At 40.2% G+C, this 24,749-nt stretch overlaps 1 protein-coding gene across 2 annotated transcripts in view; it reads right to left on the reverse strand.

Annotated features, from left to right (window-relative positions):
- Nucleotides 1-23,760, reverse strand: part of LOC310957397 (uncharacterized protein) — a 38,164-nt gene extending 14,404 nt beyond the window's left edge. For both annotated transcript variants that reach the window (XM_083927945.1, XM_083927944.1), the window contains exons 1-5: nucleotides 23,435-23,760; nucleotides 5,234-6,983; nucleotides 2,784-2,845; nucleotides 1,622-1,651; nucleotides 8-207 (exon numbers count right to left, since the gene is read on the reverse strand). In XM_083927945.1, coding sequence (XP_083784071.1) covers nucleotides 8-207; nucleotides 1,622-1,651; nucleotides 2,784-2,845; nucleotides 5,234-6,983; nucleotides 23,435-23,472 — 2,080 coding nt within the window. In that variant the 5' untranslated portion in view covers nucleotides 23,473-23,760. The remainder of the gene's footprint in view (nucleotides 1-7; nucleotides 208-1,621; nucleotides 1,652-2,783; nucleotides 2,846-5,233; nucleotides 6,984-23,434) is intronic.
- Between the last annotated feature and the right edge of the window lie 989 nt (nucleotides 23,761-24,749).

The following is a 24,749-nucleotide window of genomic DNA, read 5'->3' on the forward strand; positions in this document are numbered from 1 at the left end:
GTGGTACCTGTGTAGCGTTGGTTGCGAGGTTGGGAGTGAGGAGTGTAAGGCCCTGCGAGCGGCCTGTGGAGATGCGGTGGGCCCACTCTGCGTTTGCTGCGAGGAGGACTTGGGGTAGGAGAACAAGACAGAGATCGAGACGCAGAATGGGATGGAGAGTGATCCTTGGGATCCCACAGAGCCCGGCTGCCGTATCGTCCACCCCGACTGAATGAAAGACAACATTCATTAACAGACGTAACCAGTGAAGTTACAGTGGATTGTGCCAAGTGGTAGCCTAAAGGCCTACATTTACATACAGTGGAGATCAAAATGAGAGAAATTATATATTCTTGATCTATTCTGAAATACTGTTATTTTCTATTATCCATAATCTGATAGAATATCATCTGTGTCTATATCACTGCTTTACTAGCATGTTTTTTTAAACAACCAGGGCACTTCAACAAAAACCTTTATTTTGTGAAAAAAACAGTGATCAAAATTAGAGAACAGTAACCACTGTGTCAGAAGAGAAGATGTCAACAATGTTTTCTTGTATAGGATTCAAAAATGAACAGGATGTGTAGAGGCCACAGCTTTGAAGGACTTCAGCACATCTGCACCCACAGGACATCACTAGTTTATCACACTGCTCTGGTTTGATCTGCGTCCATTCTGACTCAGTCTCTTCCACAGTTCACTAACTGGAGTGGGTTTCTTACACATTGCTATGTTGCTGAGGATTTTCTAGAGATTCTCTATGGGGTTTAGATCTGGACTTTGGACCGGCCATTAGGGCTTTGACTCCGAACTTCGATATTCAAATATAATTTGAATATTTAAAAAATGAATTATATTCTAACTAATATTAAGCAGGCCTGTTATGGACATTTTTTGTAAATGTGTTTGCTTGTAAAGGTTTTCAAATTCAGATTCCGAGCCTTATTCACGCCTGGTGAAGTTGTGAATCACAGGCTCGTTAGAAAGGCTATTATTGGCCATCTGGGCTCCTGCAGATGAAGTTAGTGTCAGACGGGAACAGGGGTGTTTCACTCAGCTTTGAGAAAAATGATGTGCGTTTGCATGCAGTTAAAAAAAACTTATTAGGACATACCCCGGCTTATTAAACACTATGTAAACACCGTACCACGGTTAAAATTGAGGTTCTCATACCCCGGTTAACAGACCTAGAGAACTCCTGTCCAACAATGAAGTAAATTGTCACGAGGTGTCAGATTAACACCAATAACTGGGAGGGGTCTGAAAGTGTTCTCTAATTTTGCTCACTGTTTTTTTCACAAATATACTTTGTTCTCTTATTTAGATCTCCATATTGAAAAATAACACACAGACTATAAAGGTAGCGAGCAAGTTGTGTTAGAGAAGAAGAATGTAAGAGAAGACTATTTACATCAGTTTTTGAATCAAATATCAGTTTGTAAAACATGGAGATTTTTTCCACTATGTAGCTCATAGGGATAACCTACAAAACTCTTTAAGATCTGTGTCCGATTGGCTGTATTTTCACACCAACAAGTTATTGGATGTGAACCGCCAACTGAAAGGACCGAATCCCACTGGCTACAGGTCACAGCTAAAAACAGATTATTGGAAACATGAGAACAAGAGTCCAACTGACCTTGGTAGATTTGGTTTCCAGTCAGGGTACCTTTAGGGACACACAAACACCTGTTTGAATTTCATTCACCATTTTTAACTCCTAAACTTGTATCTGAAAACAATTCAAGTCAACACAAAGCTGTAAAATCTGCATTAAGCTGTAACTCCAATAATATTCTGTACAATGTCAAGGTCGCTTGTAGTAGCCAAACCGAATACCTTCTTCTCTGAAGATCTATCAAAATGTACCCCTTTACAGCTCATTTTGGCTCTACAGCCTGCGAGTGGGCTGTATGACTGACTCACTGCTCACGCCAATTCCCCAGATATAAATCAAAATCAAGTACCAAAAATAAATATATTGTTCATAAGCATCAAATAAGCTAAAGAGCCAGGATTTTTTCTCTTAGGATATTGGGGACTGAACCAAAGTGAAAAGGCAAGTTAATATTGAACTTAGGTACACCCTGTAAACACAACCTCAGTGGACCACTATTGTTCTCACAACAATATTTAAGGACACACACTGCGCCCAAGCACGCTTCACGGCTAAAGTCTAAATTGTTTGACCAGTGTGAGTACAACCGCAAGTCCGGTTGAGAGAGGTAGGCTTTTATAAAGCATGGATTCACATGTACGGGCACGAGCACGAGCGTGAGCATTGACTGCGGTCTTGATGTCTATTTATATGCTTCTGTTCCTCGCAGGAACATTTAAAAAGATGCCGCCGAACGGTTCGCGGTGGTCTGATGCGAAGGTAAAGTGTTTTCTGCCGGTTTGGTCAGACAAAACTAGATCTCCGAGGGGCGATGATGTATAAGCAAGACGTATTGGTGCCGAGGCCCGGATCAATTCAAGTAATGTGAGTACAAGAGGGCCTGGAGGAGAAGGGGGGGGGGGGGGGGGGGGGGCAGTTACTCTAAGTCACGGGTACAGTACGAATGGACAGTGGAGTGCACCCTTAGACTGGTCTTTAGTGTTAGGCAACTGTTAATAAGCCCAAAGCGTCTCCAGGTTGTTTCCAATAGTTTATATCAGTGTTATCAAACACTGCTCTATGCACCTTTATTTTTGCTCACATCTGACACTTTTGGACTGTTTGTCCAAAACTAAATGTAGAATAATTATCTCAGATATACTGGAGAGGCTAGCCTTCGTCATCACATTAAAAATGTCCTCACTTGTTGCGCAGGTCTCTGCAGGCAGCAGTGTGGTTGACGGTGTTAATATGGTCAACCCAGTCCTGAAGAAAAAAAAGACAAATGGGAAGAGGAAGAGGTCACAATCAGACAAAATCCTCAGCAGAGCTAGATTCATGCTCACATGTATAATGGTAAACAAATGGCTAAATCTAAGCAGTCAGAGAACTCATTCGTCTACAGTGAAAGACTGAAGTACTGAGACAAAAGCTCAAGTGGATCTTTGTTTCCTGCTGTCTTTTTTAACATGGTGTGAAATCCCTGAGCTGAAAGTTGAGACCCAGTTCTTTGATGCCATATTCATGTTCAAATGATGTTACAACCGCTATCAGAAATAATACAATACTTAGTCTTGTTCTCTACTTTCCATCATCTTCAGTGTGACTTCCAAATTAACATATTTCATATCACTGGCAGAAACAAACATTGAAAGATATTTTTCAAATATTATTGTTGCATATACTGTTCAAAGCCTGAGGAGGAAAAATAGTTTATTATCACTATCGCCCCATCCACCAATCTGTTGCCTATGCTATATTGAATTCCTGTCGCAGCCTGTGGTGTATGACAATTTTGTTCAAAATAAAGAAACTCCCTTTGTTCAACAAGTTTAACAAATTTACAATAATTAAAACAAACCAAGAGGTTTTGGCTTAAGAAATTAAAAACCTTGTAGAAGCTTACAGTCATTTTGACAAAGACAACTTGACATTCGGCTACACCATTACATGCAACTGACTGACGATTAAGGGACTGTTTATTCCTCAGGCTACAGGCTGCTTTTTTCCAAATATAATAAATCTTAAAAAATTCCATACTTGGAAAATCAAGGCAGTCACACTTAACCAACACTGAAGTAGAGTCCAAGCCATTTAAACCTTATGGTTAATCACAGCACCCTTTGAGAACATCAAAAACTCCACTCCAGAGACCAGAGCACTTCATTTTTCTAAAGAACAAAGACGTTTATTCAACAGTAATTATTTACTGTTGAATAAATGAAATACTTCTATCAGAATTTGATCAATTTAAACCAACTTTTTAAATTAACCGTTTTGTTGACACAAAAATGGATCACTGATTATTGTATCTTGTAGACATTGTCCATGTCCCTTAATGGGCATGTCAACATGCAGCTTATTTTAAACTATTTTATAGATAACTGTTGTTAACCTGAATTCCTAATTGTTACACCCTTAAAATACCATGTGAAACATCACCGTACCCCAAATTGAATGCATTTCATGATTAAACTATTGTGGCAGGTTATAAACCAGGGAACCAACAGAATATTAGTCAACAGGAAAACCAAAGGTGTTTTTATGAAATGAGTGGAGGACCAGGATTGTTCAAAAATGTATGATGTGGTTGAAATGTTAAACCGTACATCTAGTGCAGGTAATTAAATACATGGTTTTCCAGAAAAAAACAGTAGGTTTCTTTATTGTACGTTTCCTGAGAACTGTAGACAGGTCTGTTGCGTTTCAAATATGTCCTAATATTAATGCTGGATTCATTTAAGTTTGCGTAATACCAATGATCTAATGAGATAAACAGCCTCAGCAGTTTTGATCTTTGTCTCTTTGCATATACTGCCTACCTGCGGGCCTCCTGTGGTTATATGAAATGGATGAATACACTTGCACACTAAACCTCTAATTGAGAAACTGTAGTATCTGAAAAAGGAATTCTAAAGTTGTACCTTTTAATACTTGGGCTTTACCTATCATGGTAGCATAATGTTAAAAAGGGGCTCTTCAGGCCCTTTTCAGGACATCTTAACAGTTTAATGTCTTATTTTACTTCACCAGACAGTTGTCTTTTGACCAACATGGCTGAAGAGTCTGTGACATAACCACAGGTTTCTGAGGGGCATTTCCAAAGCCTGGTTTATCGGCTCACTGCCATTTCTGTCAGCTACGTAAGTCAGAGCATACTTTAGCCAAAGGGGAGACAGCCTAAATGGAGCCGCGTTAGGATGAGCACTTGGCAACCCGACGGCCTCGTCAGTCACTGTTCACCAAATAAAGATATTTGTTCTTAGTGCAACAATGAAATCATTGTTCCACTACGAACAGATTAGTGTTTTTATAGCTGCCATCTTAGAAGCAGTGATGCATCTCAAGTCACTTCAGCACCGACTATAGCTTTCAGCCATGCTGGGGGCCACATGCAATTATCACAATGTGGGGTACACTCTTGCTTGAAGCTTTCAACAAGAAGCTACAGAATGCTCGTATAGTCAGCATTTTTTATTCAAACAGTATTTCTGGCTGCAAGCTAACCATCTACTTATCAATATGATTTACAAACCATGTAAAACACTGCTTGAATGATCACTCTAATCTCAACAACTGCCTGGTGAAGAAAGGTTGCAAGCTAAAATTAGGAATTCCTTTTAGACATTGGTACGAGGGCATATTGGCACTCACCTTTTCCTGATCACACTGTGTGTGGCACACGGAGCAGGTATGGGGATACACCTTTGGCGACACAGCTGAGAAATCACTTATCATGGTGGGGGAAGGTAACTTCTTGCTGCTGCTGTGTGGTTTTGAGCCAGATGAAGAGGACAGAGAACATCTTGAGGAAGCTTCACTCTTGGTTTGAGATGAGGACCTAGGTCTGGGTCCATCACGCCTGTAGTCTCGGTCTAGGTTACGAGATTTGGATGATGTTGGAAATTCTCTACCGGGTGAACGATTGCTCTTGCGATTGTCGCTGCTTGTCCTGCGATAGTCCCGGTCTCCATGCTTACTTGATTCACTGTGTTCCAAACGAACCTGTCGCCTTTCAGCTTTATCTAATTTTGGAGCTGGTGATGATGACGACAACGAGGATGGGTACATCTTAACTGTCCTTTCACTGGAGAGTGGCTCTCTTTTGAAAGTGTCTCTGGTACTAATCTCATCCTGTGCCCGACTGGCATGACCGTAGTCAATGACTTTACCTGCTGTCTGTGTAACAGTTAGAAGGCTGGGCACTTCTAGTGAGCCCGAACGTGCCAATGGTGAAGAGCGGGGTGGTAACGGCCTTTCATGGATGTTTCGTGAGAACGGGGATGAGGAAGTGGAAGCCACAGTTTTCTCACTGCCAGACTTGTTGATCTGGATATCACGGAGTATGAATGGTAAAGTATCTGGGGTTAGCTGATCGTCAGGGTAGTGACTCAGCACTTCTAAGTCCTCATTTGAAAGTCCAAAGCTAGCCAAAATGCTTCCTGCACTTTCCGGTGTGTACAAAGTCTGACCATCCCCACCACTTCCGCCACCATGCGGGTGACGGGCTAGAGGTGTTGGTGAGTCACTTATAGGGGCATTCCATCTTGGGATGTTTGTTCCAGCATGGCTGCCCTGTGGCTGATGTTGAGGCCCCTGGTGCCGTTGGGACTGGTGGCTTGCACCCGGTGGATGACTGGCAAACAGCTTAGATGGAGGTTGGTAGCTTGACCAGTCTACTCCTTGCTGGTGGCCAGGTTGATTATCAGAAATAAGTGTTATTGGGTTAGGGTCGTAGTTTCCATGTTGACTGATCCCAGAACCTGAGCCTTGGTTCTGGTGTTGGTTTGGTCGGTTCATGTGGTCAATGAGGCGGTGATCCATGTCCCTAGCACCCCTGATAGCCAAGGCTGACTCTAACTCCTCAGGGAGCTGGGTGGGACGAGGAAACTGGAAACCCATCCCCTGCGACAGCATATTAGAGGGAGAACAATTCTGATGTTGATTTGGAGGTGGCTGATGATGAGGAGGTCTGGGTCCATTAGAGAAGGACTGTTGCCCTTGTTGCTGGGAGTGGTGGTGGTACATAGCAGCAGACAAACTTGGTTGTGTGTTTCTGAACGTTTTTCTGTTTGTGTCCACGTTATACCCAACAGCTGACACTTGCTGTCTATTGAGAAGACTCAGAAGGGCAAGATGAGGAGGTAACACAGATGCAAATCCGTTGCTGTTGTGACACTGGTTGCCAACAGGTATAGTACCTAGAGTAGCAAGCTGCAGAAGAGCAATCTGCGCCCGAGTCTCAATCTGAGCCAATCGGAGAGCTGTCACTGCAGCAGCACCAGCCACAGGTCCAAATATGAAATAGGTTCCTCTGGTGCTGTTGGTAACGGAGAATGTTGCACTGGGCTCCAAACGAAGGGTAGGAGCAAGGTGCAAACTACTGCCGGTGTGCACAGCGAGGCTGTGAGATGGAAAGCAGAAATATACTATTACAGATGGACATGTTTTAATTTTGCATTTCAATAGTAGCCTTCAGATGAAGTCCTTTTTCCCTACGCACTTTAAAAAAAAAAAAATAAGTTGGCCCAGTCCTCATTTTTTTTGTGGCTTATTTCTTTTAAAATGGTTAAGCACTAAGAAAAGGCCTCAAGGTCTCTGTCCTGTAATCCCACTGTACTTTTCTTTCAGGACAGGAGAGCAAAGCAACATTATGCAACAATGAATCAACGAAAACCATGAAAAAGCACATCAGCAAATAAGAATTTAACCTATGGGGACAATACAGAAAAGCATAAAGCCCTGAACCTTACAGGGAAATAAAAAACAATCCTGTGTGCGAAGAAACAGTTGCTAGCATAGCAGTAATGCATGTTCAACATTAAAACACAGTGGACTTTTTCCAAACAGGGCATAGACATCTTTGCCAAAATGTTCACAGCCGGAAAAACAAGCACCAGTGCAGTTCCCCCCCTGAATATTCCCTGCATGTAACATTGGATTATTGCAATTTTTCCAAATTCCAAATCACACTTACCATGTCCTGGAATACATTCAAAATAAACACAAAAATAGTGACCTTTTTTTGCATAACCCCAGTAGGATTCCAATAATAAAATGATCAATGTTTTACAAGAACTAAAAGGAGAAAGGTCTTGAAATTTAGAGTTTCTTCTAGTCAGACAAATGAGTTATATGGCAAAGATGTCTTCTCAACCTTTACTTGGCTGACAGTTTCGGCTGTTTCAGTTTCAGCCTTCCTCAGAGCTGCTGTTTTCTTCCTGGTATGACGTGTTCTATGAAAACAGCTGATCGGGCCGGGAAACGTCAAAATAAAGTTCCCCAACCCGGTTGTGTCCGTTCCTCGCCCTGGTACCGCTGGCAGAGAATGGTGTCCCAGGTGTGTGGGAGCATGTGTGCCCCCTCGCCCCTGTTCATGGTGTTGCCCTCACGCCTCCTTACTTCTATGGCCTCCTTTATCCATCTTCTGTATCCGTTTGTTTCTGATGTGATGGTTTTCCCCCTTGTCCCAGTCCATAATGTGGTTGTTTCTTCTGCAATGGTCTGTTATGGCTGATTTTTTGTTTTCTTGTTCTGCTGAGTGTTTCTTTGTTCTGGTAAGCCTACATGCTGTCTCTTGCTCACATTCCCTCTGATGTTCTTTTTTTCTTGTACTGAAAGCTTGTCCGGTTTCTCCGATGTATGTTTTATTGCACGATTTGCATGGAATCTCATAGATGACGTCACTATTCTTGTCCAGTGTTATTTAGTCTTTATGGTGTACAAGTTGTTGTCTGAGTTTTTCTATGGTTTTACAGCTGTGTTCATCTGATGTGTATTCATGCTGCATTGTATGGATTCTGTTGTTCCTCTGACATACGGTAGTGTTATGTCCCAATTTTTATTTTCAGTTTCTTGTTTTTGTTTCGTTTTCTCCTGCTCATGTTGTTTGGCTTGCCTTTTTCCTTTGTTTATGGCCCAGCCATAAAACACATCATACTCGGTAGAAAACAGCAGCTCTGAGAAAGGCTGGAGTACAGCCGAAACTGTCAGCTAAGAAAAAGTAAGAAGACTTCCTTACCATACAACTTGTCTGAATAGAAGAAACTCAAAATTTCAAAAGGGATAAAGAAGACATTAGGAATACAATCGATCGAGAAAGGAAGTCCACTGAAGAAAGGCTTACATTGTATATAGCACAAAGGTTTGGTTGCAGACTATCGTCAGACATGACAGTCTACACTTTTAGCTTCAGTTTCCATCCTAATTTCCTTTATCCTGTACCTGAGCCCAACTTAAGCTGAATGGTTGGTTGTTTTCCTTTAGCAAGATCTACTAAACTGCCTTTAAAATAGTTTGATATTAGTAATAGTGTCACTCATGTTAAATAGTGAGATATTAGTCTACTCTGTCATCCGGTCATATATCATGTTATAAATATACAAAAACAGAAGTTGGTGAGCACAGTCAATGTGGTGAGGTTCTCCAATCTTAGAGCACATGTTTTCTTTAAACAGAACAAGCTGAGAAACTTTTAATCAAATATTAGCTTTTAAGAAAAAGGTGAGCTTGGATTCTGGTCAACCCAGAGACAAAGAGATCATGTTTCTAATCATCTCACCAGATATTAGTTAAGGAGGTTAAAATTACTTGATTAAGTGTCAACGTTAATAACATGATGCAAGAATAACTACTGTGATCCAACAGTAAAGCTACATGTGACCAGTCCTCTTAAGAGTCCTAGAAGTTTGGTTGGCACACCTTCTAAACATACATTTAACTAACATTTGCTGTCTGGAAAATTATCCGATTACACCAGAAAAAAATAGCAGTTGAAACGACAACATCCAAGCCTCAGCATTTCTTCTCCTTAGAAAACAGTGCTGACTTCTCACAGGGCTTTTTATTGTGTTGAATAAATGCATCTATATCATCCATCTACACTTTCTCAACAGACATACATGCATTAATGGTCTGGATGAGCAGACATGTCTATTCGGCCAATGCATCGTGTTTAAATGTTCTGACACTGGCTGAACATGCAATGTCTGCACATATTAATTTTTTTTTTTAATGTGATATTTGATGCAACATATGGCGCAAGGCATGAATCATTTTTGCATAAATTTAAAAGAAAAACTGTTCTATGTTGATTTAGCACCCATATAACCATGCAAAGGGTACTCCAACTGCTGCTTATTTCAACAAATAACTTTCAAAGAATATTTAACATGATTATATGTTATACATAGAATGGATTACATTGTCAATTAATTCTAGAAATGAATCGAATACATACAGAATAAATATAAAATGAAATAACGACAGACTTTGATTCGAGACTCTACAGAAACGTGAACTTGAATTAGGCGCAGACTTGAGCCTCAGGCTAAAGTTAGCTAAAATATTAACAACATTTATCCATCTCAGAAACACTTAAATATTGATGCGTTTTATTCTATCTTACAAAGTCTGTGGTTCTAGTGTTTTTGTCTAGACTCTTTATTTAGAGTCTGACAATGAACATGTAAATATTAGCAAAGCCTTTCAGAGATGGAGAGAAAACGTTATATTAATTCACACTGCTGTCAGTAGGCCAAATAATAAACTGCCTAGCCAAGCTTTAAGATCATATGTTATGTAAAAAAAACGCATTTTTGAAAAATACAGAAGCAGAGACCAGACTTGCTTGCAATTTTTTTTTTAATGTTATCTTGCACTAACAAGTTAAATTATTTCATTATCTCAAGATAATTAACTTGTTATGAGAAAACAAAGAAAAAAACATTTTCCTCGTATTACTTGTAGGCTAATGTTTATCAGAGATCAGCAGTGCCTGTCATGCACAGCAGTCAAACCAGCCGTGCCTCCATGGTCAATCAGCAAATGCTGCCGTACACACATATGAACTGACACACAAGCGCAATACCCTAACACATTTAGTGTCTAGGGGTGTGCGATACATATTGTCTATGATAGTATCCAAATTGTTGTTTGAACAATGTGTGAAATTACAATATCAGGTATGACAGTCATTTTGTTATCAAAACACGCTTTTTGAGAGGCCACACATTTACTTCATGATAAAGCCTAGGAGGCCAGACTACTGCTGGTTTTCTAGATTGGAATGTTTTTAGCTAGAAATCCAAAAAGTATCAGAAAATCGATGTATGTCAATATCGCACACCCCTCATCACAACCCTGACAAAATCACTATTGGATTTTGATCCATGCAGTCCGATAAAATTTGGAAAGTCTAGAAGAACCTCAAAATCAAATAAGTGAATCCCATTTAAAAGTTATTGGAAGTAGTCAGCTCTGTCAGTGGAAGTCTTGAGTATGCCTGCTGCAGTAGGTCACGATCACAGATTGTAATGATGGGCATGGCTGCACCAAAGTAAAAGAAGCCAAAATATACCGTACACGCTGCTGTTAAGATTGTAATTTCTCTGCACAGTAGGATTTGGGTGATCAAGGCTGTCCATCATGACATTTCACCCTGTTTCTATTGCATCCCAAAAAACTTTATTTATTTAAGGTGTACTTTGAGTTTCCCATTGCTATACAGCCTATGATCTGGAACAGTTAAACTTCTGAACTCTGATGAACCCTGGAAGTAATAAAAGGAAATGGCCTCTTCTTATCTCGAGGTAAGGACTTAATTACCTCGTTATGTCGAGATAAATAATAATAGACTATAGATAATAGACTCATTTTCTAGAGATAAAGACAAACAAAATAATGGCAAGCACGGCCGTTCTCGGTTTCCGTAAACATGCACACGGATTTGTCTGACATCTGGATGTGATGCGCCCCAAAGGGTCAACATATCCTGTAAGGAAATCTGAGAAATGAGTTAAATCCAATCCACCCGAAACTGGAGAAGCTATCAGCACGGCTTCACAAACACGACGTTAAAGAGGCTTGGACGATGATGTTTCATTTGTGAGAAACCACCGGGGTTCACGTTATATCCACTCGGTATTTCTCGTCCCTCTCGTGCAGTCCGTTTGTATTTGTTACAGTAATCTGGTACAACAGAGCGCTACACTAACGTGTCCTTGCTCATATCCAGATACAGGAGTCTGGAGTGCTGCGTCCAGGGCTAAACGAGAGAAATCCCGACACGGCTCAGACATACATTAACCGTTACATACACAACGTGTGGGTTAAAACTCCGTCTAAATGCAAACGCCTATATTATCCGTTAACTACATACGTTCATATTATGATATACGAAATTCGGTATTTGTTCGGAAATAACATAACGTAATATGAAATACAGTACCAGCCTACGTAGATCCACACATAACGGCCATTTTGGGTGTTTTCACTAGCTGGCTAAATTATGTTAGCTACCAAGAGGAGAGCATATCAACAGTTCCGTTACATTAATGGCCACACATAACACATTCAGTGAATACCTTTCACAGTGAGTCGACGTGGGTCTTAAAGTATCGATTCCCTTTCAGACTGTAGTCACTAATATCAGCAAAAACAGTTGTCAGGATGTGGTCCGCCATCAGGGAAAAGCAGATTCTTCTTCTTCTTCTCCTCCTCCTTTTTATTCGCCGTAGTCGTCCGCCTTCTCTTCTTCTTCTGTTGTTTTTATGGCGTTGAATCGTTACATAGAAGGTACATACCGCCACCTACTGTGTTGGAGTATGTACCACGAACTACTGTTCCCTGATTACTTAAAGTATTAATATTATTTAGAAACAAATTATTATTATTATTAATTATTATTATTATTAAAATTATTATTATTATTAAAACCCCTCACTCTATTCTATAAGATAGATGGACAGACAGACAGACAGACAGACAGACAGACAGACAGACAGATAGATAGATAGATAGATAGATAGATAGATAGATAGATAGATAGATAGATAGATAGATAGATAGATAGATAGATAGATAGATAGATAGATGGATGGATGGATGGATGGATGGGTGGGTGGGTGGATGGATGGGTGGATAGATAGATAGATAGATAGATAGATAGATAGATAGATAGATAGATAGATAGATAGATAGATAGATAGATAGATAGATAGATAGATAGATAGATAGATAGATAGATAGATAGATAGATGGATGGACGGAAGGATGGGTGGACGGACAGACTGATAGATAGATAGATAGAAAGATAGATAGATAGATAGATAGACAGATCAATAGACATATATATATATAGATAGATAGATAGATAGATAGATAGATAGACAGGTAGATAGATATATAGACAGATAGACGGATAGATAGATAGATAGATAGATAGATAGATAGATAGATAGATAGATAGATAGATAGATAGATAGATAGATAGATAGATAGATAGATAGATAGATAGATAGATAGATAGATAGATAGATGGATGGAAGGATGGGTGGACGGACAGACTGATAGATAGATAGATAGAAAGATAGATAGATAGATAGATAGACAGATCAATAGACATATATATATATAGATAGATAGATAGATAGATAGATAGACAGATAGACAGGTAGATAGATATATAGACAGATAGACGGATAGATAGATAGATAGATAGATAGATAGATAGATAGATAGATCGATAGATAGATAGATAGATAGATAGATAGATAGATAGATAGATAGATAGATAGATAGACAGATAGATCGATAGATAGACAGATAGATAGATAGACAGATAGATAGATAGATAGATAGATAGATAGATAGATAGATAGATAGATAGATAGACAGATAGATAGATAGATAGATAGATAGATAGATAGATAGATAGATAGACAAATCGATAGACATATATATATATATATATATAGATAGATAGATAGATAGATAGATAGATAGACAGATAGACAGGTAGATAGATATATAGACAGATAGACAGATAGATAGATAGATAGATAGATAGATAGATAGATAGATAGATCGATAGATAGATAGATAGATAGATAGCTAGATAGATAGATAGATAGATACCTACTTGCACCCCGATTACTGATCATAACTGATGAGCTTTTTATAAGTGTATGGCTAAAAGTTCTTGAGACTTGTAGTCTCATTGTGCACTGCAGACATGGTAAACAAGAGCACTTAAACCAGAAAAAGGGTCAGTAAAGAAAAAAGTAACAATATATAAAACTATTCTTAATGTGCATGATGCTGTGCTTATGTGTGATAAAGGTGACTATAATTAAAGTAATTTGTTCAAAATAAATGAAGCATTTTAAAGAAAATATGACCTAGAAATTCACATGGACTCAAATTTTGCTGCATAACAGCAGTGACCCATGTTAGGATTTTGTAAGACTGTAGAGGGTGGACTGTGGTGCCCCTCAGGGAGCAAACCTTTGCACATTTCTAAAGTTAAAAGAACTGTGTGCTCTAGTAAACAAGAGGAATAATAGGATTTAGTTTGTTTTTGTAATTACCAATAAACTGCTCCACTCTGGCCACTTGACATTGCAAGTGTGGGTCTATCCCCATATAGCAACCTCTCCCTCTCAAACCAAGTCCAATACCATTTCATACTATCAGCCACTGGCTTTAAATCACTGAATGATAATATGTAGGATTTTTTCTGTCACGCATGCAGAATTATATTCATTTCTAAGTCACTCAATACCACTATAACCCTTCATTATTCTGCTGCCAGCAGGTGGCGTTTTACCCCACCTGACCAGATGCATCTCCTTATTATTAGGGCTATTTTGAGCCAAGAGAGGGGGCATCTATCACTCTAGGCTGGCCTGGAATAAATAGAGAAAACTTGCTGAGTGACTGGAATGGAGATTGGACAGGGGGAGAATATGAGAGAGCATGTGATGAGCAAGCAACAGACTGGGCATGTGACAAAGATGATATGCACATGGATTCAGATTGAGAAAGCAGATGCTAGGTTGGCAGTGGAGATCATGAATCTGAGCGACCGTGTCATGCAGGCTCCACCGGGGTTTCCATGTTGTAAGACACTAAGATTGTGACGATTCAGGTGGCAGCTGAATGGCACCTCTCTTTCACTATATGGTCCCCTGAATTTACATGATGAAATTGACATTTATCGAATTCAAGACATAGATGAATTGTATTATTGGTCAATCCCAGGGTTATAGATAACAAAGGGGTGGCTGTAGTACAGTGGAGAGTGGGTTGTCCTCTATTTGAGAGATTGCTGGTTCGATCCCCAGCTCCCCCGGTCCACATGTTGAAGTGTCCTTGGGCAAGACACTGAATCCCAAATTTCTCCCACTGTTGTGCATGGGTGTGTGAATGTGGTGTGAATGGTTTGATTAGATGGTGTGTGAATGGGTGAATGTGACAAGTAGTGTGAAAGTGCCTTGAATAGTCAGAAGACTAGAAAAGTGCTATATAAGTACAAGTCCATTAAAGGTAGGTTTTAATGTATCAGCACCCACATGAAGGTGATAGCTTGTAGATAAGTAGTAGCTACGGGAACCGAAGGGTCGTTGTTTTAAGTCCCTGTACTGAGTGGGCCTTGCCAAGGTGGCCTACCCTGTTTTACAATACTCATAGTACTGTATGCCAGAAAAAATATATAGTATGCCAAAGGCTATTCTGACCCACATTTCAACAGATGGTATAAGAGCAGGAGGGTCAAAGGTGCAATGTTATAAAGAAGTAGTATGATCCAATTGTATGCATATTGCATGCAACAGAGCATACTATAAGGGCAGTCACGGTTCAAACCAAAATGAATAAGTAGAAGAAGTATGACATTTGGAACTCAGCCCATGGCTGTTTGGGGAACCTGTCTACGGATACCCCCCTTGATCTGGGTATGAGCAATGTGTTAACGTGTGACAAGTAAATAAAGTTACATTTCCTCTGTCGGGACTAAAAGAAATATGTCTTTGTTATGCCCCTGTCTAGGGGAATTTTAAGGACATAACATATGTAGGATGAAAACACTGTCCGACTCCCAAAAAGGCTTAGTATAAATAAAAAGTTAGGTAAATTTGTTCAAAATAAATGAAGCATTTTAAAGAAAATATGACCTAGAAATTCACATGGACTCAAATTTTGCTGCATAACAGCAGTGACCCATTTTAGGATTTTGTAAGACTGTAGAGGCTGGACTGTGGTGCCCCTCAGGGAGCAAACTTTTGCACATTTCTAAAGTTAAAAGAACTGTGTGCTCTACTAAACAAGAGGAATAATAGGATTTAGTTTTTTTTGTAATTACCAATAAACTGCTCCACACTCTAGTCCCACACTCTGGCCACTTGACATTGCAAGTGTCGGTCTATCCCCATATAGCAACCTCTCCATCTCTACAGCATTTGTCACACTTCACCGCACCACATCCTAAACAGTAGGAACGAATGGCGCAAATTGTTAGAGAGATAAAATCAGCACAGGCTTTGGAGGTGTTTATATAGTACACACATCCCTGAAATCACAAGCTGTTGAATAAAAACCACAGACACAGTACTGTCTATGCATGAAAAAGAATATTTGGTTTGTACACACACACACACACACACACACACACACACACACACACACACACACACACACACACACACACACACACACACACACACACACACACACACACACACACACACACACACACACACACACACACACACTAACAGCCGGTGTGGATGCTAGCAGCCTGTCATTACTATGATAAGCCAGCGAGAGGAGACTGATTAACTGGCAGTGACGCTGAAGGGAAAACAAGGTGACAAAATGAGGTGGTGGGGTGCAGAAATGTTTGTCCGTTTATATTAGAGCCAGGGGGCATGCAGAGCAGCAGGGGCAAGCTGAAAGATGAACCCCGTTTAAAATGGAAGGGATTGGAAGACTGAACACTTTCCTCTAGTAAGCAAGCATAATATAAAGACCCACTTTATTTGTCATACCTGCGGGATACAATTGGGATACTGAAGATTGAAGATAGACTCTGATTGAGTTAAGGGCCTGGTCTGACGGATCGGCCCAGGAGTCTGGATAACATAGCAGATAATATCCACTCAAGGCAGTATTCTGCTAAGTCGCTTAGCTAGCAGTTTGTTTGCATTAGCAAGCAAGCTAACATGAACTTACATTAGCCAGCTAAAAACTATGAAATATAGTGTATTTTAATGTATTTCCAGCTGTCCTATAGAATAAAGTCATGAAAAGGCCAAAATAATTACCTTAAAAAAAATCTAATTTTTAACTACTCATAGTCATAAAGCATTTTCTCCTGTGTTATATAGTTGACTAATATTAAGTCAATAGGGCATTTCCGAAGTTTTGTTAACAACAGGGGTCAAGACACTTGCTGGTGTCAGGACGTGAGCAGCTTCAGTGACCTGAAGAGATCCAGCTGCTGCTGTAAACACTGTTACACAGTTGAAAATGAAAATCTGTTGTGTTTGGGGTTGAGCCGCCTGATATAGAGCAAAGGTGAAGGGTTTTATGGATTTCCTTCAGAAAATACTAAATGTATCCAAGTGAACCTGTGGGTGAGGAGGTTAAAGTGAGTGGACGTGGTCAAAAGTCAGAGTGCTGCAGAGAAGACCGTAAGACTGAGGAGGAGGAGGAGGAGGAGGAGGAGGAGGAGGAAGAGGAGGAGGAGGAGGAGGAGGAGGAGAAGGAGGAGGAGAAAGAGGAGGAGGAGGAGGAGGAGGAGGAAGAGGAGGAGGAGGAGGAGGAGGAGGAGGAGGAGGAGGAGGAAGAGGAGGAGGAGGAGGAGGAGGAGGAGGAGGAGGAGAAGAGGAGGAGGAGTAAGGGGGGGGGCGTCTTCTAACAGGGCAGACTGGGAACAAACCTCCATCATCGTGTTTGCGGAGACATTTTTTCACAGAGAACACATCTGTGTCTCCAGACGGACAGTTTCTGGCTAAATTCTATCAAACTTCCTGTTTAACCTACGAATATAAATGATGTTGTAATGTTTAGAGTTAACTAAATGGTGTTAAACTAAAGTCTAACTTCTTATCTTTGTAACCAAATATAAATGATGGTGTAATGTTTAATGGTGTTAAACTAAAGTCTAACTTCTTATCTTTGTAACCAAATATAAATGATGGTGTAATGTTTAATGGTGTTAAACTAAAGTCTAACTTCTTATCTTTGTAACCAAATATAAATTATGGTGTAATGTTTAATGGTGTTAAACTAAAGTCTAACTTCTGATCTTTGTAACCAAATATAAATGATGGTGTAATGTTTAATGGTGTTAAACTAAAGTCTAACTTCTTATCTTTGTAACCAAATATCGTGTTAACGGCCTGATCCCCGATCTCCTCACCGTAAACACTGGGACCTGCTGGTCGTCCACATTAACATCAATGCTGTCAAAACATCCAGGACCATACTTCAGGCCTTCACAGTAAAATGACATGCTTTAACAGCTCCAAAATGTGCCGTAAAGTCTTAAAGTCATTTTTAATGTAAACCACCACCAATGTTCTTACTGCTTTCTCTCATCAACGTCAATTTCTTATACTAATTTGACAAGTAAATACCCATGTACAACTATGAAACTTCACTTGTAGATTCTTAGAAGTGTGTAAATAAGTTCTACTGCCATTTTGGTGCAGATCACCCAGTGATTCAAGCCATTTACTCTGGTTAAATGACACAGAAGGGTTTGTGTTGTAATGGTGCCATCGGAGAACGCTTTAGCTCAGCCAACCGGAAGAACGAATATTGTTGTTGTGACGTCATGGTGAATTGTCGTATGAAAGCAGTGGTTTCACAACCTTGGAAATGTGTAACATTTTAACAATGCTGGTTGCTGGACTGTGTTGTGGTAAGTGCCAGGGTTGTTTATCGATGTTATCAGATCCCGTTTCTAAGCTAACTATTCGTGCACACTATAGGGGAGCTGAGAGGCAAGGAACACAAGCTGTTATAGGCAAGCTAGGAAATCCGGGAAGGGGTGGTCCCTCACCAGCATGCGGACATTAAAACAGATACAACTAGGACTACAAGTAGTATTATCCACTGTTATCTGTTTTGTAATGACACCGTCGAGTAGCCCCACCCAAGATGAGTGCCAGAGGGTTTTTGCCTCCCTATCCCAGAATGATAAACCCATGTAGCCAGATTATACTCCAGCACTGACACAGCTAGAGTGTGGTCTGGCTATGCAAGACTAGTATCTAATTAAAGCTCAGTAAGGCGCCACAGGTAACTGCATCTTGTGTAAGCTATGAATGACAGCAGTTACATGGACAGCAAATGGTGTTAATTCCTCAATTACATAAATATCTGTGGGATTGTGGGACATGCACTTATAAGAGAATCTGGGGGAGTCCTCTCATCCCCAATGTCTCATGGTTTCTCCCTTGGCTGCAGGGTAATATTCTTTCTTGCAATATCATTAGGGCCAGACTGGCCACACCATGTACAGTACTATTACTGTTTTATCACATGGTACTGACCTCACACAGGTCAAACAGAGAGCTGGAGAGTCTACAGTAGAGGAAGCTATAATATTAGCTGAGCTGCACCGTCCACCAACTACATAGTTTCCCAACCATCCCCATGAAGACTTGCAGAGGAATTTCGCTTCGCCACTGTGTAGCATGATCAGGCACTAAGACAGTTAGACCTATGAGAAATGATGTTGGTAATTAGATATACAAAAATAACTCTCCAATGTGTAGAAATGCAATCTGCATGTAATATAAGAAAGAAAGAGGAGATGGAAAGAACATAATGTAATCAAATGGCTGCAATGTGGTCATCTGTTTCTGCAAGGAGCTTGCACTCCTGGTTCCTCTTAACCTGAATGTCAGGGGTTGAACTTTATTAGCACTAGCCACTGCACGGTGTGTGTGTGTGTGTGTGTGTGTGTGTGTGTGTGTGTGTGTGTGTGTGTGTGTGTTTGTGTGTGTGTGTGTGTGTGTGTGTGTGTGTGAGTGTGTGTGTGTGTGTGTGTGTGTGTGTGTGTGTAATAGAGAAAAAAAAAGAGAGAGAGAGAGCGAGCTTTTATTCATGTGCTGATCTGCTATGGTAATAACTTTATTTCAGTTGGAACTCAGCTTTTCTCTGACCACATTCCTCACACATGGACACACGCACAGGAAATCAGGTGAGCACTAAAATCTAGGTCCCAAAAACACAGGACCTTTACCTGGGGGACCGGCGTTTGTGTCAAAGAAGTACTAAGCTTAACCACAACCTTGTTTCTAATCTTACCAAGTCGTTTTGGTGCCTCAACTTAACCGTCATCTTTTGTTGCCTAAATGGAACTGCCATGGTCGTGTTTGGCTCAACATTTCACAGTGTTCTATACAAGATTCCGTCATATTTCGTATGCTACCCTACAAATTCTTGTGCTTACATTTTCATAAGATATCATATGAACTTGTTGTTGAGAATAGTCTGCAGACACACGTACACAAGCACACTAGCACAGTGTGAAAGTTTCAGTTTCATTGTCAGAATTGACTCCAAGATGTTTGATGAATTTAGGCTCCAGACTTAAACCACTGACATTGCGAATACTTGACATATCTAGTCATGTTCAGGATGGACCACATGCTGGGGATTAGCCCTCAAGTTCCCACTTGATACTTGTTTCTACACCCAGGAAACATTCCTGGGTTGAGTCATATGAATGACTTAATTACATCGTCTGGATCAAGTGTTGCCTTGGATAGCTGATCAACATATACTGACACGAAAGACCTGCTAAAATATCAGTCAGGCGTCTCAGGCGAAGGAGGAGAAGCAGGATGAAGGGTGGATGTACATGCAAGTGGATGACTATGAAGAGAAGAAGAGAAATTAAATGAAAAATGGAAAGGTTGTCGTAAAGTAGTCTGTGGGCGTCCAGAGTCATCTGAATATTCTGAAAAATAAAAGTGTGTTGGGCGTGTTACTTTAAAAAGTAAAAAAAAAAGTATCTGAATTAGTTACTGAGTTACAAATGATAAAAGTAACTAGTTACTATGGAAAGTAACTATTGCTTTACTTTTAAGTACATTTTTAAACGCTCAAATGTGTCAAAGAATTTGGACCAAACCTCCACAGCTCTTTAACAGAACTTAAAGTACACGTGCATGTTGAATTATTTATGATAAATCTGGATATTATAATGAAATGGACACTCAATACAATAAATTATTTACAGTAACGGTGTACATAAATCTAAAGTATTTTAATATTACTGTGGGCCTGAGTGAGCACCGTGCACCAAGTCACCATTAAAACAGCTTCAATGAACTAATGATTATAGTAACGTGCCACAACAGAGTCAGAGAGTTACTTGCTGAAGAAGTACTCATTCCCCTTTTACTTAAGTAGAAGTAGTAATACCATACTGGGACAAGAGCTTCACTACAGCACTAGCAATTAGCTAACTTAGCTAGTGGAGATACTCACCGAAATCTTGTAACTCTAGTCATGCCTACCAGCGTGAACAACGCCAACCATCTCCCCCATGGCGTAGCTGAAACTTTCTAAATGTCCTGACTTGTAGTGGTTTTCACCACGAGTAAAGACTTTGTGACAGCCATGTTCTGCAGCACTCAGAGTTGAGAAGTAAGAAGTGGAGGGAAAACTGGATGATGTGACGTCACATAGGTGTCTTGAAATGTAGTCATTCTCATACGCTCTTACATCCATATGTTTTCCAAAAGGCGCTGAATCTCAGGATACAGACCAGGGCATATTTCGGCCTAGTATTTTTGCACAAAATCCCCCAAAAACGAAAAACCTATTTTTTCAAACTCCTCCTAGGCTGAGTGTCCGATCACTATGAAACTTTGCAGTATTTATCCTTCAATCATCTTGAAGAAAAGTTATCAAAAGAATTGTACAAGTCTAGTTAGAAAGGAAGAACTTCCTGTATGTTAAAACAGGAAGTGTTGTATATCTCAGCAATAATCAGGATTGGTAGTTCTCCATGGTAACTTGAGGCTCTGTGAAAAATTAGACGTCAATTGGAAATAAGTTGGTGCTGTTACGTAAAAAATTAAAAAACACACAAACCATGCAAAAAATATTTAAAACCTACTTTTGCAAACTCGTCCTAGGCCGAGAGTCCCATCAGCACAAAATATTGCACACATAATCTTTCTAACTCTACGATCAAATGTTATTAAAATAATTTTCATAATCCAAACAATGTGGAAGTTAGGCCAGACTGACTGAAAGTCCAGCCAGTCTGACTTCTGGCCCAGTCTGACTTCCGGGCCAGACTGCCAATTTAATACTCAATGCTCCAATTTTGTTAAATCAGATTGGCTCAGCCTGACCCTCGGGTCACTTACTTCCCTCTAAAGTTACACAGAGAAACAAAAAAAAAATTTGAAACAAACAAAAGGTGATGGTGGAGATGAAAAAGAAATAGGCAGCATGGAGAAGTTGAGATTACAGTTGTCCCTTGCTATAACAAGGTTCACCTTTGCAGCCTCACAGTTTTGTGGATTATTTAGTGCAATTTTGCATTCTTTTTTTTTTTTTTACAGTGCATAGTACAAAGGCACCTACACCTGCGGTCCCACCTAGAAGGCAGAGAAAGATGCTAACCATCGCCCAATACTTGGACATCTGGACATGCTGAAAGGAAGGTACTGGAAGAACTGTCCGCAACAAGACAATCGTAGGGATGGAGTCTGCTGTAGCTTTGTGGATCAGTGACTCCAGGAAAAAGAACATTATGCTGGATACTAACATTATCCGCACAAAAGCCAAGCAGCTTTATGACAAATGAAACAAATGTTTGGGCCGGAAAACAGGTTTTGATCTTGGTTTCTTCTATAATACTGTACTTATTTTTCTACAAAGGTTTGAACTTTGAGAGTGTTTAAACAAGAGAGAAATGGGAGAAAATGTTAATGCCTGTCTGAGAAAAGTGTATTAAGTGTGTAGTGGGGGGTTTGGCAACTTTAAAACATTTATAATCATTGTAAAAAAAAAAGAAGCTGACTACAAACCTAAAGGTCCCTGATTCACAACAGCATCAACTACTGCATGTTCGTATGTTTATGTACTGTATGTAGTATTAATGTGTATATTCCTGTGTTTTTCTCTGTGGGAGGGAACAGAAGGAATATTCATTTGTCCACAAGTTGTGTTGTTTGACAGAGATGTTTCATTTTGCATGTGTTATATATTTTGGGAGTGTTTTTGCAAACAAAATGTTTAATCTTGGCCAATTGAGATCTGTTGCGAGCTGTATTCAAAACGTAACCTCTTCGGGACCAATGTGTACAAGCAAATGACAAAAACTGTAAAATATTAGGGGAAAAACTCTAACAAGGTAACCATACAAAGCCAGAGTTCAGTGTACTGGACATTACCATGTGTGAGGCACTCAACGTTTGGCCAAGGTTTAATGTACAGAAATATTGTCACAGCTTGTGTTTAGACATTGATAAGCATTATCTGACACTGGGTTGAAGTTGGAGGGGGCATTAGCATCATAGCTTCCTTCAGTAATAAGTGTTTTAACTGCTGTCGACAATCATGCCTTGGGTGTGTGTGTGTGTGTGTGTGTGTGTGTGTGTGTGTGTGTGTGTGTGTGTGTGTGTGTGTGTGTGTGTGTGTGTGTGTGTGTGTGTGTGAGAGAGAGAGAAGGCGAGAGAATGTTGAAGCATGCTGACAAGAGAGAGGCTCATATGATAAGCCTTCATTACAGCTGTCTACACCAAATGGGAAAAAGTATTCATCTGTGAAAAACATGTCAATAATATAATCAAAACGGCAGACGGAAAATAATTCTCATATCGTTTTGCTTCACAGCTAGAGTCTCTCTGTTCACATCTATTAACATCTTAGTGCATGTAAAACTTGTTAATAGCTCAAATTTAAGTCAAGGCTATTGATTCTTTTTTTCTGCTCATTCTCCATATTCAACCTTGAATGCTTCTCTTTAAATTTTAGACATAGAAGAGGTTATTCCATTTGACTAACTTTATTTTTCTCTCTCCTAACCCTACTACTCACTGATGAGCTGCTCGCTTCTTCTCGTTGGTCTTCTGCATCTCCAGACCACTCTGGATGCTCTGGATCTCCTTTTTTTTTCGTAGATCCAGTGATTACAGATTCAAATGAAGGATGAAATAAGAATAAAAATCCAAGACAGAAGAGCAAAATAAAGAAGTAATCCAAAATGTGAGACCTTCAAAGGCTGCCTCCAGCATCTACAAAGTCCCAACAAAACACTAAACTTTGAGTTTGTTTGCACTTGACACTACTCCATATGCAGCCAGCATCGTACACATTTGAACAGCTCTGACCTTGCTTCCCCTCTTTTCCCTCTCCCTCTCTGTCATTTCACACACACACATACACATTACCCCCTTCTTCTGTATCACACAGACACACTGAACCCCCCTCCCCCCCAACTGTCTGAAATGCATACCTAAATAAATAGTTCACCAACAAATGAAAAGCATCTAGCACTTGTTGCAGGATATAGAACTATCAGGCTAAAGCTGTGTCATAGAGAATGTACAACGCATTAACCATACTCCATTTGAATTCATATATCGTTATTTAGCTATTTGTAATATTTCATTTCAGTCAGTCTGGACAACATCCAGGAATGACTCGGTCACAAGTCACAGCATCAGAGTGTCCAGTTACACCAGACCGCTGATTCAGAGGTGGGATGGTGAAGTACAGGGGGACAGTGAGACGGACGACGGGTCGGGGCGATGTAAGAAGATAGAGCGACATATAAAAAGAAAGAGGAGTAATGTGTATTTTTGGGGATTGAGAGGAGAAGAGGGCAACTCCACGGGACAATCAAAATGAGCAGTATAGTGGGACAGGGAGGCTTAGTGGACTGGTTATAGTGGGACACAGAGGCTGAGTGGACTGGTTATAGTGGGACAGAGAGGCTTAGTGGGCTGGTTATAGTGGGACAGAGAGGCTGAGTGGACTGGTTATAGGGGGACAGAGAGGCTGAGAGGACTGGTAATAGTGGGACACAGAGGCTGAGTGGACTGGTAATAGTGGGACAGAGAGGCTGAGTGGACTGGTTATAGTGGGACACAGAGGATGAGTGGACTGGTTGTAGTGGGACACAGAGGCTAAGTTGACTGGTTATAGTGGGACACAGAGGCTGAGTGGACTGGTTGTAGTGGGACACAGAGGCTAAGTGGACTGATTATAGTGGGACACAGAGGCTGAGTGGACTGGTTATAGTGGGGCAGAGAGGCTGAGTGGACCTGAGTGGCCTTTGTGTTGTATTTGTCAACAATTTCGTCAGGTTTAATCCTCTCAGGGTACACTCTTGTGTCCACCTGATCGAAAA

This window comes from Echiichthys vipera (assembly GCF_963691815.1).
Source record: "Echiichthys vipera genome assembly, chromosome: 2".
Taxonomy (NCBI): Eukaryota; Metazoa; Chordata; class Actinopteri; order Perciformes; family Trachinidae; genus Echiichthys; species Echiichthys vipera.